Source organism: Doryrhamphus excisus, linkage group LG11, assembly GCF_037039965.1.
Source record: "Doryrhamphus excisus strain RoL-2023G ecotype Guam linkage group LG11, RoL_Dexc_Guam_v1.1, whole genome shotgun sequence".
Classification (NCBI taxonomy): Eukaryota; Metazoa; Chordata; class Actinopteri; order Syngnathiformes; family Syngnathidae; genus Doryrhamphus; species Doryrhamphus excisus.
Window position 1 is genome coordinate 20,986,760 of NC_136367.1, and position 17,440 is coordinate 21,004,199.

Consider the following 17,440-nt stretch of genomic DNA (forward strand, 5'->3'; position numbering starts at 1 on the left):
GGCGGTGTACACAACGTTGCTTGCGGAAGCTCGGCTACTGCAAGGGATAAGGAAACGCTGTTCACTTTGAAGAACGCTGCGGGAATTGAAGCCGTCGTTGTCGTACTTTAGTGATTTTGTCATCACACTCGCGTAAGGTAGTGCTGTTGGGGGGGGACACCTTCAATATATTAAAACTAGTTTGAATGTAAAGCAGAAATCCAGCAGAATAGGTGCAGATTCTGGAAGAACTAGAAAGCTTTCCGTGCTGGTTATTGTGTGTAGCTGCTCTATAGGAGTCCACGACTCAATACAAACGGATGAAAAATGAGCATAATCGCTCCCCTTTGATGTTGATTGTTCTATTTATGCTTCATTTCTATGATGATTTATTCGCTATTTTATTGAAATATATTTAATGTATGAATCATGTAAATGGGTGACAACAGTTTTTACAACAGTAAAAACAATATTTTTCCATTTGTTTTGTAAGCCGACGGGGGGGGGCACCATATAAAATCTCCCCAGGGCGCCACTTTGGGTTGGCTCTGCTGGTCAGGGTCCCAGACTGAAATTAGAAGTGTTTAAAAACGACACCCGGTGCAACCAACCCTCCCCCCATAGGAGTAAAATATCATAATAACCACAAGACAAAATTCATGCAGTGCTTTTCGGGTGAATAAATAATTTTCCTTATCAATCATAAATGTCTTTTCGCGGGACACAGGTCACCACATCGCTTCTTTTTCCCAGGGAAAATGAAAAACACCACCTTGACAAGTTGAAGAGCATAGAAAATTGGCATGATATATAAAAAAAAAAGATATTTTGCAGTGTGGAAGTTAATTCTCATCGTCCACCAGTCCTTTAGTGATTCTATTCAAAGTAGATCAAATTCCAGGTTCCCTTTGGTGCAACATTCCAAATAGTTGCTGGCGTCATATTCAAAAAGGAAGGGGAAGAACTGTCCCAGGATAAATACTTCCTGTCTTTCCTGATCACGTCCCATCTGAGTCTCCTTCACTGTGATCTGTCCGGTTCGATCTTGGACTCGCCGTTCTGTTTGTCGTTGGATTTCTGGGAGAGGTGCGTGGACACGGTGGCCGCCTGCACCACGGCCTTGAAGCTCCGCTTTCGCTTCTGGACGTTCTGCTCCGGGTGGAAGATGATGACGTAGACTTTGGGGACGTACAGCATGCCCAGGGACACGGTTGCGCTCAGGCTCATGGACACCGTCAGGGTGGTGGTCTGGATGAACATCTGGAATACAGAACAGCTTTCATCCACACGCTGCATGGCAGACGCCGTCGGCGAGGTGCTGGATTCAGCTTTTATCTTTATCGGGGCGAATGGAGTCGTGTTTGGAACACAAATACAATATTTTCTGTGACCTCGCTTGATTTCCAACCTGGTTGAACTCCACATTGTGTTCACTTTACATTATTTGGATGCGTGAGAAGAGCAAAATATAAAAACGACTTTCAGTATGATGTACAGTTATACAGTACTGCTAACTAGAGGCGGGTGATATGACCATTTATGGTATCGATCTGATACAAAGTACATACAAGGCCACTATTGCCGATACCTATAGTGATACATTTCACATAAAACTTTTTCGAGATCTTTGATTTTGTGATTAGCCATCCCTCATAGGATTCAATATTAATAGCGATGTCTGATCATTATTGTTCCGATATCAGCATTAAAAATGCGATATTAGTTGATATCGTTATTTGTTCCCGATTTTACACATCCGGTATGTGTTCATTCCACCACAGGAGATATGTCATGTTACACATATCGGTAGCGGAAATTGAGTTGTCCAATATCAGCATATCGGTATTTGGCAAAAAAAACTATATCCGACAGAACTTATTTAAATGAAATGTATTGCTTAATATTGTTGAATATTGTAATATTGTAAATAGGTGGTAAATTAACTATCGCAAAAATAAAACTAAGGCTACTGTCGGCCGTAACCACGCCAAAACAACATCAGCAAACATCATCTCGTCCCTCACCCATCCACACACAGTCAGGACAGGCCTGTCACATTTGGAAGGCACATAACTACAGTATCCTTTAACATGTTAAAGGATCTGCTCCTATGAAAGCGACACTAATACCGAAGCAGCGTAGTGGACTGATTATTGAGATGGAAAGGTTGCTTAATCCTTGTACTTAGCGTATTGTTGCTGTATTTTATGTCCTTCACGTATTCCGTGTGAGTGACTTAGGTGTTCATATAATAAAGCATATTTAGCCCACTTGTATTAAAACTGATTGCCTTCGTCAGCCGCCAGTATGTCATCAATAAATATCAATCAGAGCTGCCAGTGAACGCACCACGCACACACCATCAGTTGTCACATCGCCGTCCAGGCTGTTTTCATTCCAAAGCACAAGTGGCCATGCCCCCCCCCCCCCACCCAGATTAATGATTCACGACCCGCTATACTATGTATTCAGGAAAGGAATCTCTATTTATGGGCTTTGACCACGTTGCTCTTCTTCCATTGCAAAGCCAACAGCGATAACGAGGGGTGACTTCTCCTGAGATTGACTCCAATGAATTATGAACTCATTATTCAAGCAAACTGTACTGTTTATGAATAAATCAACACACATGCGCCATAAATAAGATATATTTACGCCATAAATAAGTTATAAATTGTACACTACCCAGCACTCATCTCCGGCAGCAACATGTCCTGCATCTCCTGCTTTAATATCTCTTCTGAATGGCTTCTTTTATAAGCTCATCCATGCTTTTAATCAGTTTCACTCAATGACCCCCGTGCCCGTTTCTCAAAGAATATATGCGTCGGATTTATGCGCTTACAGCCCGAGGCCAGTCGATATACCGGCTTAGAAATAGTGAATGGGGACTGCGTATACGTGGATACTGACAGCAAGCAGGTAGTGCCCCCCCACCCGAACCCCCCTCACCAACCCACACGTGGTCCTGCACATGATGGAAGAACGGATAATATTTTCATGAGCCAGACAAAAGTCAAAGTCTATATTTGGAAGCCTTTTTGAGTGATGATTTATTGAATGGGATGCGAATGAAGAGGGTGCTCGACCATCGCTGGGATCATCTGACCCATTTTTTCCTTCTGTCCTCTCTTTGGACGCTTCATTTCCATTAGGAAGAGGTGAAAAGATTCCCAAAGCGCTTCAGGCTTTAATTGTTGCAGGTTGACCGCTTTATAATACAGCTCTCCATTAGTCAGCTGATCTGCTTTTTCAAATATATATATATTTACATATATATATGTATATTCGCCCAACAGTCATACGTGCATTGTGACAGTAAAAGTTCCTAAGAGGGGCTGGTTTTCAGTAAAAGGGGACGGGACTTCCTGTAGGAGGACCTACCAACTCAGGTTTCATGTAGAACATCCGAAGGGTTTAATTACACTTAGTATCATTTCCATTGGCCTCAATACTACAGTATCACATCTCTATGACTGTAGCGCATTATATAGAGGTAATTATTGTATTGCACAACAAAGTCACATATTTTAGTGTGCAAAATAATCTGTGGATTTGTCAATAACCTGACAATAATCTGAATACACCCTGGACTGGTGGCCAGCCAATCACAGGGCACATATAGACAAACAACCATTCACACTCACATTCATACCTATGGACAATTTAGAGTGGCCAATGAAGCTAACATGCTAGCATGTTTTTGGAACAAGCGGAGATTCCAACCTCAGTCTTCCCATCTCCTGATAATTATTACAATTTTAATCAGATTAATCAGAGTTTTCAAATTAATTAATCATGATTAATCACCATTTGTGATGTGTTAGCGTCCGCCCCAGTTAGCATGTTTTTATCGAAAACTTATGCCCAAATTTTCCTATTTTCCGATTAGCGTAGAACTTGACACGTAGCTTTCCGCGTTAGCTATACACCGTGTGAGTCAAATTGTGTTTTAATGTATTTTTGATCACAAACGTCCTTGTGAGCATAGCTTGCTAACAAACGAGCAACAAGTAACCCGAAGCATAAAACCATTTTTAAAAATTTGACAATGCATATAAATGATGAACGTAAGGGATTAATCAACATTTAAGGTTACTTAAGCCTTCACTGAAGGCCCGGTGTGGCGGAGAGACATCACCTGGACACCATCTTCCTGCTTTGTCATGGCTTATTTATGGAATTCAGTCGTGTTTCTCACCTTTTTTATCAACATGCTGGCAACTTTTTTTGGCTCCGTTTTGGATTATTGAGGTGAGAAACTGAATGAAATAAAATAACTCATGGCAAAACAGGAAGGTGGTGTCAGTGTGGCGTATCGCTGCCACGTGGGAACTGTCACGTCTTCAATGACGGTATAAGTAACGTTCTGGAATGGATTCAGTGGATTTACTTAATTAAAAAAATAGATCGGGTTAGCGTCCGTTGCGGTGAGAGTCGGAACCCGTGGAACTTCTTCATTTATGCTGTTTGGTTGTACGATCCAAGCCACACAAAGACTAAACCCCGCCCGTGTACCTTCTCAGTCGATTGCGCCGTGCCGAAGAAGATGGGTACAAAGGCCAGCCAGACGATACACGTGGTGTACATGGTGAAGCCGATGGGCTTGGCCTCGTTGAAGGTCTCGGGAACCCCCCTGCTTTTGATGGCGTACACCGTGCAGGTGATCATCAGGACGAGGCTGTAGCTCAAACACAGGATGAGGGACAGGTCGGACATGTCGCATTTCAGAACCCCTCGCGCAAACTCAGGATTCGGCGGCTTCTGCTCTTCGTAGTCGATGATGGTGTGGGGGGGCATCACGCCAAACCAAATGAACACACCGAGCACCTGGGTGGGAAACAAGCGAAATCCGACTGAGACCTCGCCGCCAAGGTCAGTGAAGGGGACACGCACCTACCTGCACTGAGATGAGAATGAAGGTGATGATGAGTTGAGAAGTCGGACTGATGAACTTGGGCGGCGTTACCGACTTTTTGCCTTGTTCAAAAATGCGATAGATGCGATTGGTTTTGGTCAACATGGCGGCGTAGCTGATGCACATGCCCAGCCCCAGCAGCAGCCGGCGGAAGGCGCACACGGCCACACTGGGCTCGGCGATCATGAGGAAGGTGATGAGGTAGATGAGGAAGATGCCCGTGAGCAGCACATAGCTGAGTTCTCTGCCGGACGCCCGAACGATGGGGGTGTCGTTGAAGCGGATGAACGTAACGATAACCCCCGTGGTGGCCAGGATGCCCAGGATGGCCAGGAAGACGGGGATTATGGCCCAGGGGGAGCTCCACTCCAGCTTGATGATGGGCGTGGGCCGGCATCCCGTACGGTTCTTCAGGGGTCTCATATCGAAGGGGCACGTGTCGCAGCTGAACTCGTCCAGCAGGTACTGGTAGCCGTCGCAGAGCTCGCAGTGCCAGCAGCACGGGACGCCCTTCACCATCTTCTTCCTCTCCCCAGACTCGCAGGGGAAGCTGCACACCGACTCCGGGATCTTGCGGTCGCCGCCCGACCACTGCATTTCCTCTGGCTGGGATGGACGGTCATGTGGTCAGATTCAGCTCAGATTTTCAGTGTCTTAACCATGTTTTTAAGTTAATCTTACTTAATATAGCCATAGTTCAATTTCATCAAAACATATGTTAAAAGTACTCAAAATGGAACAACATGTTAAAAACTTTTTAAAGAACTTTGAGTATGCATAACTTCATTTATTGAAGTACTTTGAACATTGGGGTTTACAGTGTAAATTATTACCGACTTTTCTGAAAAAAAGGTGTGGGGATTGTAATTGTTGTAATCGATCATATAATTACATATTCATAAAATTTTAAAAATTATTAATCAATTAATTGACCATACTCGATTATCCAATTAATTGACATCTATTTTGATCGTTGATCCATCGTTTCAATGAAGAATGTAAATATCCTGTTTTCAGCCTGTCCAATGTTTAAATTTCCTTAGTCTTAAATGTGGCTAAAATAATCATTGTGATTAATTCTAATAATGAATATATTGAAGAATGTGCAGGATATTAGATGCTTTTTCCGGCCCAAAAAAACATTCCATTTGTACGATAAAGCGATATTTACATTGAGCCGGAGATGGTTTGTCCATTGGCCGATGACCTTATATCCGGGGTAGCTGACATTGGAAAGCTGGTACTGGAAGATGTCGTAACGTCCGGGAGCGTCTCCGTTCTCATTGAACATCACACCGGTTCCTGCACTTCCTGTGTGATGGAGACAACATATTAATGGCCTGTCATGAAATACCATCTGTCAAAGCCATAGTTCCATTTTGTGGTGGGAAAAAAAAAACTCTCCCACCCACACGCACATTGAATGCATCTTGTGCTGGCTTTTGTCACTCTTGTGCTATACGGTGAAAGCTAAGTGCAGCGTGCTCTTTAGTGAAGGCTGTCCTGGACTTGAATGGCCTTTCAGTGCACTTTGCTCCGTCGCCCTAACGTCACTGGATGTTCCTTTCAGTTCCTTGCAGGAAAACAATCAGAAAAATCCTCCATACAAGCCAAGGTCGTCCAGCGGGAGGCGAGCGCTAGTCTTGCTGTCATAGAACACATTTTTCCTTTTTCAAAACTGTGACTATTTTATGAAAGATGTGGATGAAAAGCCTTGAGCGTCGGTGAAGGAGCGAGGAGGTGGCCTGCAGGGAGGAGGCGTGTTTTGAAGTGATGGTACACGAGTACCTTGGTACATGAGTCGACGCATCTCAAAGCTTGCTTCCCTTTTTGATGTTCCCCTTTCCTAAAATCCCTAATTTCTACCTCGCAAGAGTGGAAAACTTCTCCTTTTTTCATGAGTGCACCACCATACGTAATATAAGAAGGTTCGGTTCGGAAATCATACCATTGAAATTGACAGAGCGGATGTATTGGAGCAGCATCCGTCCTTCCACGGGGTCCATCTTCTCGCAAACGCCCATGGAGCCAGGACACAGGTCCAGGTGCATGCTGTGTAAGGCGTGAGCCATGGCGTAGACCGCATCGATCACAAACTGCACCTTCCCTTCTTGCTCATACTGAGAGTCTCGACTTATTCTCTCCTCACCTGCAGGAACACCAAGATCTCACTGGAGAACAAAAATACACAGTCAAATACACATCGGTTCCTCTGTGTGGCTTTACCTGTGCATTTCCGTCTTCCGGCTTCGTATTTGATGCCAGGCCGAGTCAATTTACACTTGAAGTCATCCTCCCAGAATTCAGCAAACCAGATGTTCCTTCGGTTGTTCTCCAGAGATCTCGTGGTGAAGTACTCATCAAATCCTGAATCGCATCACAAATATTGTGCTTATGTAAGGTACAGAAAAGATAAGGTAACATGGTTTAAAATGCTTAAATATGGTTAGAGCATTTAAGAATAGTAATCGTTCATACATATAAAATTCAGTTGTAAAAGAAAAAAGACACCCTACAATTTTTTTTATATGTTTTTTTCTAAAATAACCAACTCTCCATTGTTGGCGTTTGGGTGTAATACCGCAAGGTCCACTAGGGGGTGCTAGCAGCGATGGCGGTATAGAGTAGGTGACAAAACCACAGAGGAAGAATAAATCCAGAGGGTGAAAATACGTCAAGTCGTCGTGGATTGTCTTCCTTATTCTGTACCACAGGTTAGTACAACGTAGAGATAATTTATATTTTAACGGCTGTAAAGAGTTTAGAAAGTTGCTAGAGTAAACAGCTGACTGCTAAATGTTTGTTACAAAATGTGTTGTAGAGCATTTGAACATAAGCGAAATGGCTAATGCTAGCCCGCTTTAATGTACAGTTAATAGCATGAAGCAGGCTAATTGAAAAATGTGAAATGTGTCTGGAAACAAATTGGTAATTGTTGATGTAATCATCTTATGACATCTGAAGTGTTGTTATTTTTGAGATGAAGAATAAATCCCGAGGGTGAATATACGTCAAGTCATTTTGGATTGTCTTCCTTATTCTGTACCACAGGATTTTCAAGGCATACAACACCTCCAGGTGGTGGAGGGGCAACACTTGCATTCCGAGTCTAGTCCCAATGAAAGATTACGCGGGAATGAACCCCTCCTCCCCTGGGCACACTTCTGTACTACAAAACCTTGGACAGGTCTAAGTATGGAAGTAAGCAAAGTTTCCATCAATATCATAATATCAATATCTACTAATAAGTGCAAGTTTTACGATGTCACGCAGTATGTCTTTCTCCCGCCTACCGTCGATGGAGGCTCTTTTCGGCAAGATAGTGACGGCCCCCTCCGCCACTTCCTCCTGGTCTTGGATGGGGGAACTCTTGGCTCCCCAGCTGTCGGAGCCAACAAACAGGAAGTGGCCGGTCAGATTGGCCTTTTTGGCAGCTTGCAACACTCGCCTGGAAGAAACCAAATTGCGATGAATTTCTAATTCTGTAGCGTTATCAGACAAGAAACACACAAAATATAAAAATACGTTGCCTGCCTGAAAAGAATACTCTTTAATATTTTCATCCGCTTTAGTAAAAATAGAGATCCATCAAACCACATCAGCTTTTTCTGCACTCACTTGATGTCGTCCTCATTGGCAAAGATGATGACCCCACGGGCGTTCGACGTCTCCATGAGTCTCTTGATGATCTTTTCAAACTCCCCGGGTCTGGGCTCCCTGGGGATCTTGATGGACTGTGCAATACACAGCCCTCCTGTGTTGCAACCATAGAACGCATCGTCAGCATGTGTTTTGCACGTGCCTCTCGCTTTATCACATTCTGTGTGCTGCACGCGTTGCATTATTAGCTGCCTCTTGCTAGCAGTTTTTCAATATTCAGAACTTACAAAACTTCAAGTATCACATAAGGATTGGGAATTATGAGCAAAAAATCCAACAAAGTGAAGGTTTATTTTAGGATCTAACAGTGAAAAATGTCAAAGTTTTCCAACTGGTTTAAAAATTATTCTGTGCCAACCGTCACAAAAGGTTCAGTTTTTGGACTTTGTCACAAATCCATGACCAAGACCAAATTCTACCTGCATGCACAACAACGACTCGGGTTTTTGGGGTGAATATGCTTCATCTGTGCAAATGACTACACAACCTGCTTCTCTGGAAATCTGCAGGAACGCATCGACGCCGCTCTCGCCGTAGTTGCCTTCCGATGCTATTGTTGACACGTAGTTCCAACCCATGGCTTTGACGATGTCCACCATGGCCTGGGCCTGGTAGGAGTCCGGAGGCACCACGCGAGAGAAGAACTCGTATCGGCTGTTGTCGCTCAGTTCCGGCGCGGTGGAGGCGTAGCTGATCTGAGGGATCTGAAACACATCCATGAGTTTGTGGTGACCAGAAGCGTTGCATCGACTGCTGATATTAGGTCACGGTGTCCCGTACAGAAGAAGAAAGACAACCCTTGATTTTTCCATTTTTACAAAAGGTGAGTGTAATTTAAACGCTTTTTGTCCTGCTTTTGAAATCTGTTAAAGTTATCTGTCAGCTTAAGTTGCTAGCCACATGCTAGCCATGTTTACGTACCCCCTCCCCAAAAAAAAACGATTTTAAATATTAATGTTTATCATCTACATATGAAAAAATTCCCTTATTTCCTGAGCTACATAAAGTCCTTAAAATCCTCCTGTGGGATTATTATTACCTAACAAGTGAATCATCTCAACGCTAAAGCGAACATTAAGCAACATTTAATATAGTTTAGCGCTTTAATACTCACATCTTTGTGATGAAAAGCGTCACTCTCAGCTTCATCCCCAAAACGACATTTTGCATACGGCATGAACGATACCTACTGTATGGGGCTCTTTTTTCCACCCTTTGTTGTTGTGGACTCCTATAGAGCAGCTACACACAATAACCCGCACAGAAAACTTTTTAGATTTTACAGAATGCAAATGCATCTTCTGAATGTCTTATATTTGTATTTCATCTCATTTAGCTGAGCAAAAAATACATACAATATTTTGTACTAATATAACTGTGATTTATTTATGAATAAATCTTGGAAAACAGAAATTAGACCAGCGGCGTGGCAAGGGACTGTACTGTACTGTAAATGGAGGCCTCTGAAAAGAGAGCTGACACTGCAGGGGATTAACATCCAAAAATTGGACTATCATAGAGAGTATTCGTCTCTCGGTAATTCCATGATCTTCGCCTGGTTTGCGCTGACAACATGGCGTCACAGTGAAATGCAGATGGTCGCAACCGCAGCTGCAGAAGCATTTGTTTGAAGGGGAAAATAGATGAGAAGATTAATTTACGGGTGTACGCCATCTTTAATGACACAGTTCATGTGGTCGGTTTCAGCGCCGACCCTGCTAATGCCGGCCCCTATGCGTGGCTTAGCGGCGGGCCCTCTGGAGCCACGTGGAGAGAAAGGTAGACACAAGGGGTAGCGAAGGGAGAAGCGGAGAGGAGCGAGAGAACCATTTCACAGATTATCTGGAAGGATTAGAGGGGTTTTAGTCAAATTACGTTAAGCACAGAGGGAGAGACAGAGATCAAGGGACAAGAAAAAGGTTAGCATTTCTCAGCTGTAAGCCATACAATATATTTCATTCTGCGTTTGCGTTCTGTGTTAACCCCATGGAGGTCAGCTTTTATCATTCAGAACCGCCACAGACCACTTTGTACTGGAAAGAACTTCCAGGAACTGCTCATCTGTGGTCATGCGGTGCGGTCATCTTTGACCCCGGGATCACCCTGAATCCGTGGCGGCCGCCGGAAGCATTCCGCAAGGTTGACATCCATGTCGGAAGCTCACACGAGCTCCGTGCCGAGCAGCTCCGGCTTCGGCGGACATAAGGCCAAAAGGAAAGAAGCCATTCATATCACTCTCATAAGCTGCACGGTGGACGAGTGGTACCGCACAGGCCACACAGCTAGACCCTGGTTTGATTCTCTGCGTGGGTTTTTTCCGGGTAGTCCGCTTTCCTCCCTCATCCTCCCATTCCATTGTCAGCTTCATCGGTCACTCCCAATTGTCCATAGGTATGAATGTGAGTGTGAATGGTTGTTTGTCTATATGTGCCCTGTGATTGGCTGGCCACCAGTCCAGGGTGGACCCCGCCTCTCATATCATATCAACCCTAAAAAAGTCAAAGATTAGTTCTACCTATCCCAGAAGGAACTGTCCTAACAAGGCTCCACTCGGATGGTATGAGGGCCTGGGACCCCGGTTCACAGCCTGACGTGGTGCAGCCTTATTGGCATTTGAGAACACCATGAGAACCGATTGCTGCAAAAAGCTCCAGCATGACCAGTTTGGCGGCGGGTGGGTGAGTGAAGGTATCCCGAGGCATCTCAGCTCTGGCGTAGAGCAGATGTTCAGCGTACAGAAGAGTGGACATGACTGTGGAAGCGCGCGCCGTCCAGAGTGCGGCACATATGGAGGCTGGGTAGAAACCCATCATTTAGCTAAATCTGCTCCTCCCCGGCGAGGCCACAAGTTGCTGTTATCCTGGAACCAATGTCATCCTCTGGCCTGATGCTCTATTTTCAGCCCAGGGTCCTGAGCTGCTGAGAGGGGCTTAGTGAAGGTTGGGATCTATAATTCTGTAGTTAACATCTGCCCCGTGTGCAGGCTGCTGCTCCTTGGCTCCCGGCTAGCATCCTTATCATAAAGAATGCAAGTTGCCCGGAGGAAGAAGTAGAAATGCACTTCATCTTTTTATACACCGAAACCTCGGCTTGTTCCAAATGGGCCGTATCTTTAGGCATGGCATCTACGTTCCCAGCCTGTAATTCCACGAGAACATCCCATAATGTGGGATTTGCGCTCTGACCCAGCATTGCTATGAGCAGTGTAATCAATTATCAAAGGTCAATCATCTGTACAAGACAAAAAAAGCTAGCGAATAGAGATTAGCCGATGGAGATCAAGCCACAACAATCCTGGGTGATTCCCTGAGCAGGACATCAACTCGGAATTTCATTCATATTCTGCATCATTTCATTTGAATGGAAACATGATGTAATTGGACATGATGGAAATGTACTCAGGTCGAAATGAGTGCCAACTTTATTCATTATCTTTATTTATTCAACTTATTCATTATCGAACAATGGCATCCTGGACAACGGATCTCCGTATATTTGCGACTCAGCATTGGCCCAGCTCCATAAAGGCAGAAGTGAAGCATTATATTACCAATAGCATGATTTGTTCCCTTATATCAGGGGTCCCCAACCACTGGGTCGCAGCTCGGTACCAGTCCGTGGGATGGTCCGAACCGGGCATGCATTTGTCACGTCTCACCTTGATTGCTGTAAGGTGCTGCTTTCCGGCCTTCCGATGTCTAGTCTGCAAAGCCTGCAGTTGGTATCAAATACCTCAGCTCGTCTTTTCACAAGAACGGTCCAGTAAATTCAACATCTTTCTCCAGAACTAGCCAACCAGCACTGGCTGCCAGTTCATCAAAGATGCTACATTAAGGTTCTGTTACTTGCCTATGAACCCTCTTCTGCGGTTTCTTCTCAAGGTTTTTTTGTTCCATTCATCTTTGGTCAAATAGCGTTTAAGCGGAAGTAGTAAAAGAAGTAGTAAGCTCACCGCAAACAGCCTGAGCACGTTGGCCACCATGATGGATACCGAGCTGCCAGACGCCCCGATCACACCAACCACCCTCTCTGGTTTGGGGATGATGGGAGGCTCGCCATTGGAGCAGCGCACGTCTGAGGTGTCCTTCTGGATCAGGGCTTGGACAAAAGTCAGCGACTGCTCCAGGGCGTAGGTGTCTCTGGAGCAAGTGTCCAATATTCGGGCCCCCAGGGTGATGTTGGGCAGCAGTTCGGGGTCGCTGTTGATCTGATCCAAAGCGTACAGCATGGCCTCCAGTCGATGGATTCCTTTTTCCCTCTTGACATCCCCGCAGGCCACTCCTACTGGCCCCCGAGAATGCACCGGGAACAGCCCCCCTAGGGTGATGTCACCCTCAATTTTGATGGACTGAGGCTGCGTGCCCTGTTGGCCCCACGTGCCCGGAAGGTTCCCGACTAGTAGCACCCACAGCAGCCCCGACCAATTCCAGGGAGAGCTGCACTGATGAGAAGAGAGGGCTTCTGGTGTCATGATGCTCACCAGCGGAGGTACTTGGAGCACCGTGCCTCTACTTCTACCTTCGCCACCTGGGGACATTCATGGAGAAGGTCCAATCATCATCTCATTAGGTCCAATGTGTGTGTGTGTGTGTGTGTGCTTCACGTCCAAGATAGCTTGTTACCTCAGACACCGTATGCATACTCCCTGGACACTTCATGAGCTACACTTGCTCAAACTAATAACAACTACGTATATAAATGCTGGTGTTTTATGGATGCTGGCAGAGAGGTCATCATTTAGAAATATGGTTATTGTTGGGCTTGCAATTGGCAGCAGTGCAAATATGATTATATGGCTTGTATTACAACAGTCTAGCCTGGGGGCCATTTGTGGCAAGTAGCTTGTTTTTTGTTGTTGAACAATAACATTAATAAGAGCCTGGATGAGAACATGACGGAAGGTGATCAGGGACAGATGACTAAAAAGAAAACAATGAAAACGTTAGAAGAAATACATTTTTGCTGGGTGTGGTTTTGACAATCCAAGAATTACATCATTAATATTTACAAATTAGATTAGGAAACCTTAATCATCTACTCTTATTGTTACGGAGCCCCCGAGGTGACAAAGGGAAAATCATTTTGATGGGTTAAAAAAAAGGTTGTACAAAAGTTTCAGATACGCGACACAATGTTTTCCCATTTCTCCCATTGGAGGACAAGCAGCATAGAATAGAAAATGGTGGAAAAACACTGCAGATCTGCGTCTGTCCACTAGAGGCAGCCAGAGGATACAGCGGGAGGCTGACGTCACTGCAGTGCCTCAATGAATGCGTTGCTCAGACATAATGCTGTCATTTGAAACTCGTATTGGTTCATGTTTGTATACTACAGAGGTGTCCCTGTGGGGTGTTAAGTCACCGTGTGATGAATTTAGTGCTGTTAGTAAAGTGACACCTTGTGTTGTTATACTGTTCTATAAAATGGCCTCCTGCAATATCCACTGGGTTGACAAGCTCGTTGTGAGAGCATTGGTAGCTTGTGATTGGCTCCTACCAAAAAAAGAGCTACTGTTTCCTCACTGACTTGCAAGCGACACAGTATTTAAAGAATTAGTAGTAGTTCGGAAGTAAATGAGATGTCACGAGATTAGAATTTATCCATAAAAGTAGCGGCTTATTCACTGGAAATGACGGTACATTGATTAGCCATACATTGGATTCTTTCACTTGCGTGTACTGCTTGTCCTCCAAGTAACCCTTGTCATGTCAAAAACTCTACAAGTGTGATGCTCTTCATTTGAAAAAATCCGACGCCACAGCATTTTAATCACAGTTTGGATTTTGTACCTCCTAAATATTATATCATCTAATGTAGTTCCTGATCACAATATCACCATTGAGGTTTAACAACTGATAATGGCCACTGAATATTACTACAAATACTATTATTATAAAATACTTTTATTTTGTTTTTGTTTTTCACCCATCAAAATGATTTTCCCTCATGTTCCCTCGAGGGCTTCATATATTGTTGACTTTCAGAAATCACTGAAAAAAATGTATTGACTTAAATTCAGTGTATTGACTTAAAGAAATGTAATATTTATTTAGTAGAAATGTATTAATTCATGAAAATTGTAGATAGCAAAATGAATTGAATTGAAAGATGCTGCCTGGTATGGCCACCCACACTGAAATGGTTTTGCCGTGTTTTCTTCACAAGATGCTGAGATTTATTCTTTGTGTCATAGGCAGACCTTTCATGCAGTTTTTGCATGAATTGATTAGATTGTGAGAGCGTGGGTGGGTGGGTGGGTGGGTGGTTGTGTGGGTGTATGACTATGTGCAGTATTAAAGCACTTTTCAAGACTGCTAAGCATGCTGGGGGGGGGGCTGCAAATGGATATGAATTGCAATTGACAGCTGTATTTGCATTTGTTCAATGAACAACATGTATTTGAGTAAAAATCATAAACATCTACCAACGCTATCAAATAGTAAATATAGGATGCTTTTATCACGGGTAGCTCAGAGCCCATCATGGTAAACATTATCAATTTTGCAAAACCGTCTCTGCCGTGCAAACAAGGGATGTAATGGAATGCCAAAATAAACGTGTTTTACTTCGAGTGTAAGTGAAAAGGTTTCCGAGCATATAAAGATCATTTTACTTGTTATGAAGCTTCTCATGCGGCATCTGGAACCTTCATGACAGGAGCAAGAAAGAAGAAACTTACCTTCCCATTCTTCATGGACCACTTTTGATTGTATCCATCACTTGTGCTCCACAGCGTCCATCCTCCAAGGCGTGATTCTATCTCCAAGGCAAGGCTCTCCTCACCACGCCGAAGACGAATCCTTGATCATCTCAGCTGCAAAAAGCCGCCACAGCACACCGAAAAGTGGAAGTTGTTCCAAACCAAAATGAAATCCCGACTTTGGAATCTTTAGGGCATGGTATCATGGCAGAGCCGAGGAAAGTGTGAGCGAGGGAGGGGAAAAAAAAGCACAATGTCAGCGCAGTGAGATTCTACAAATCACTGGCAAATCCCTTAAAAGCTCTCTCATGCTCTCGCTGGTTCTTTTCCCTCTGTGCGCATCTCTGTCCGGGGCACCCCCGCCCCCACCCCCCCTCCACTTCCCCTCCCGCTCTGTCCATCTCACTCACTCTCGTTGCTGAACTCTCTCCTCGCTCCGTCTCTCAGAGCACTAATGGCCACAGATTGGGATTATCATGCAGGCGTCTGTGAAGAAGCCACGAGGTGGACTAGCCCACTTTTTTTTTCATACAGATGAACCCAATGCAGGATCTCTCCACCCCCCACTATGATGGACCTGTGTCACTTTGAGAGATTAGATGAGTGATTTGATTCATACGCTCACACACACTAACATGCCACACACACACACACACACACACACACACACACACCTGCCAACAATGGCACGTTGCTTGCTTACATTTACATGGGAAACACAAATTAGGGCTCAAAAGTCCAAATGCCATCACGCAATTATTAACTCCACCGGTGGCCTTTTCTTTTTCTTTGGCTTTTAGTGTTTTTTATGCTACCACTGAAGTGTGGCGGTCATCGGAGTCGCAGGGAGCTGCAGTCCGTCCAAGCATTCTTGGACCAAAAGACCCGAACCGTTCACACTGGACCCCTTCAGGACCATTCAGGCCATTTCAGACCATTTTGACTGATTGTGTTCTGTGTCTATATAAACACGGAACCTACCAAAACAAAGATTAGACTCCCTTCTTTCATTGGTTTCTACTTTTCTTTAACCTCTTTAGTAATCAGCAGTAAATCATCTGTAAGTTTCAGGAAAATATCAGCTTTTGTGAGAACTCAAATATCTAAAGAAAACAAATAGGGTTGTTTTACATCAAAATAACAATTGATTTTGTTTAGTTTGAATGTGTGTTCAATTGTTTTGTTAGTCGCCAATAATACTGTAATGTTGCAGAAACATCCACCTAGCAACACTTCCTCATTGTCACGAGACGGCCACGAGATACATTGATGGCCACTCCGTAAACCAGAGAATATTTCATTATGTGCATAAATGTCTGGTGTAAATAAACAGAAAGACAAACAATAAGTGGACATTCTAAGTATTTCTGTGGAAGTACAATTTAATGCTTTTAATTATGCTTAGAAATCCCAGAAAAAAAAACTTCTACATTCAAAAATGGAATTTACCTTAAACTGCTTGGTGTCTTTGAAGGCAACTCGTCACGGCCCGGAATAACAGGGTTTATGTGTCAATTAAATGTTATGTCACGATTAAAATACATAATATTATCATGAGATACAGTAAGAATTGGCATATTTGGAATGGAATGGCCATATTATTTTAATATTTATTATTCACGATTATTCTTAATTTGAATTGTCTTAATTTAGTCCGTCATTTGTAGCAAACAAATGTTTGCCATATAGGATTCAATGTTCATACATGGAATATTTTTGTAGTCAGAGTGTGATTAATCATTTGACAGCCTTAATAATCAGACAATAAAATACACAGGTATATGAAATGGGAGATGCTGCAGTACTGACCTCATCCTGAAGAGGGGGTGCTTGACGCTGCTGTCCTGGACTGCAATGTGAAACACCAGTGAACATTTTCAACACACTTTTCCATTCTGTTGAATGAGAGCCTGTCTCCAAAGTTTTGATTGGCCCTGTATTTTTATAATATATTATCTTTAAAAATTAAACTCCAACCAGCATAGTGAAACGGATTGTGTTCCGTGTTGAATGTTCAAATGTATTATTGATCCTAGTAAATGCAACCAACAGGATCAGATGGCAGCCCATCATCTGTCAATTACAAGCTTGGCTATCATGTCGCTATGCAGTGTAATGACCCCTTTCATACAAGACTCAGCATCTCATGTTACACAGACGCCACAATTTGCTTTCATTTTAGT

The 17,440-nt window shown here is 43.8% G+C and overlaps 1 protein-coding gene across 3 annotated transcripts; it reads right to left on the minus strand.

Moving 5' to 3' along the window:
• Window positions 1-155: 155 nt before the first annotated feature.
• grm6b (glutamate receptor, metabotropic 6b) lies at window positions 156-15,637 on the minus strand. Of its 3 annotated transcripts, none has more exons than XM_078794438.1 (11): window positions 15,237-15,637; window positions 12,510-13,084; window positions 9,042-9,261; window positions 8,516-8,648; window positions 8,191-8,345; window positions 7,124-7,264; window positions 6,846-7,046; window positions 6,069-6,208; window positions 4,880-5,503; window positions 4,498-4,809; window positions 156-1,239 (listed from the first exon to the last, which is right to left on the minus strand). In XM_078794438.1, the coding sequence occupies exons 2-11, from the start codon at window positions 13,026-13,028 to the stop codon at window positions 1,000-1,002; spliced, it is 2,685 nt and encodes an 894-aa protein (XP_078650564.1). In that variant the 5' UTR covers window positions 13,029-13,084; window positions 15,237-15,637; the 3' UTR covers window positions 156-999. The 3 variants fall into 3 exon arrangements, with proteins under 3 accessions (XP_078650564.1, XP_057908688.1, XP_078650565.1); XM_058052705.2 differs by having other exon boundaries at window positions 8,516-8,651; window positions 9,045-9,261; window positions 15,237-15,635; XM_078794439.1 differs by lacking the exon at window positions 15,237-15,637 and having other exon boundaries at window positions 8,516-8,651; window positions 9,045-12,269; window positions 12,510-12,608.
• Between the last annotated feature and the right edge of the window lie 1,803 nt (window positions 15,638-17,440).

Excerpts from the sequence above, each read along its gene's own strand:
- grm6b (XM_078794438.1), bottom strand. The coding sequence starts at position 13,028 with ATGACACCAGAAGCCCTCTCTTCTCATCAGTGCAGCTCTCCCTGGAAT. Across the intron at positions 9,262-12,509 it reads ACGTGCTCAGGCTGTTTGCG|ATCCCTCAGATCAGCTACGC; the intron begins GTGAGCTTACTA and ends GATGTGTTTCAG. Across the intron at positions 1,240-4,497 it reads CGGCGCAATCGACTGAGAAG|ATGTTCATCCAGACCACCAC; the intron begins GTACACGGGCGG and ends TCTGTATTCCAG.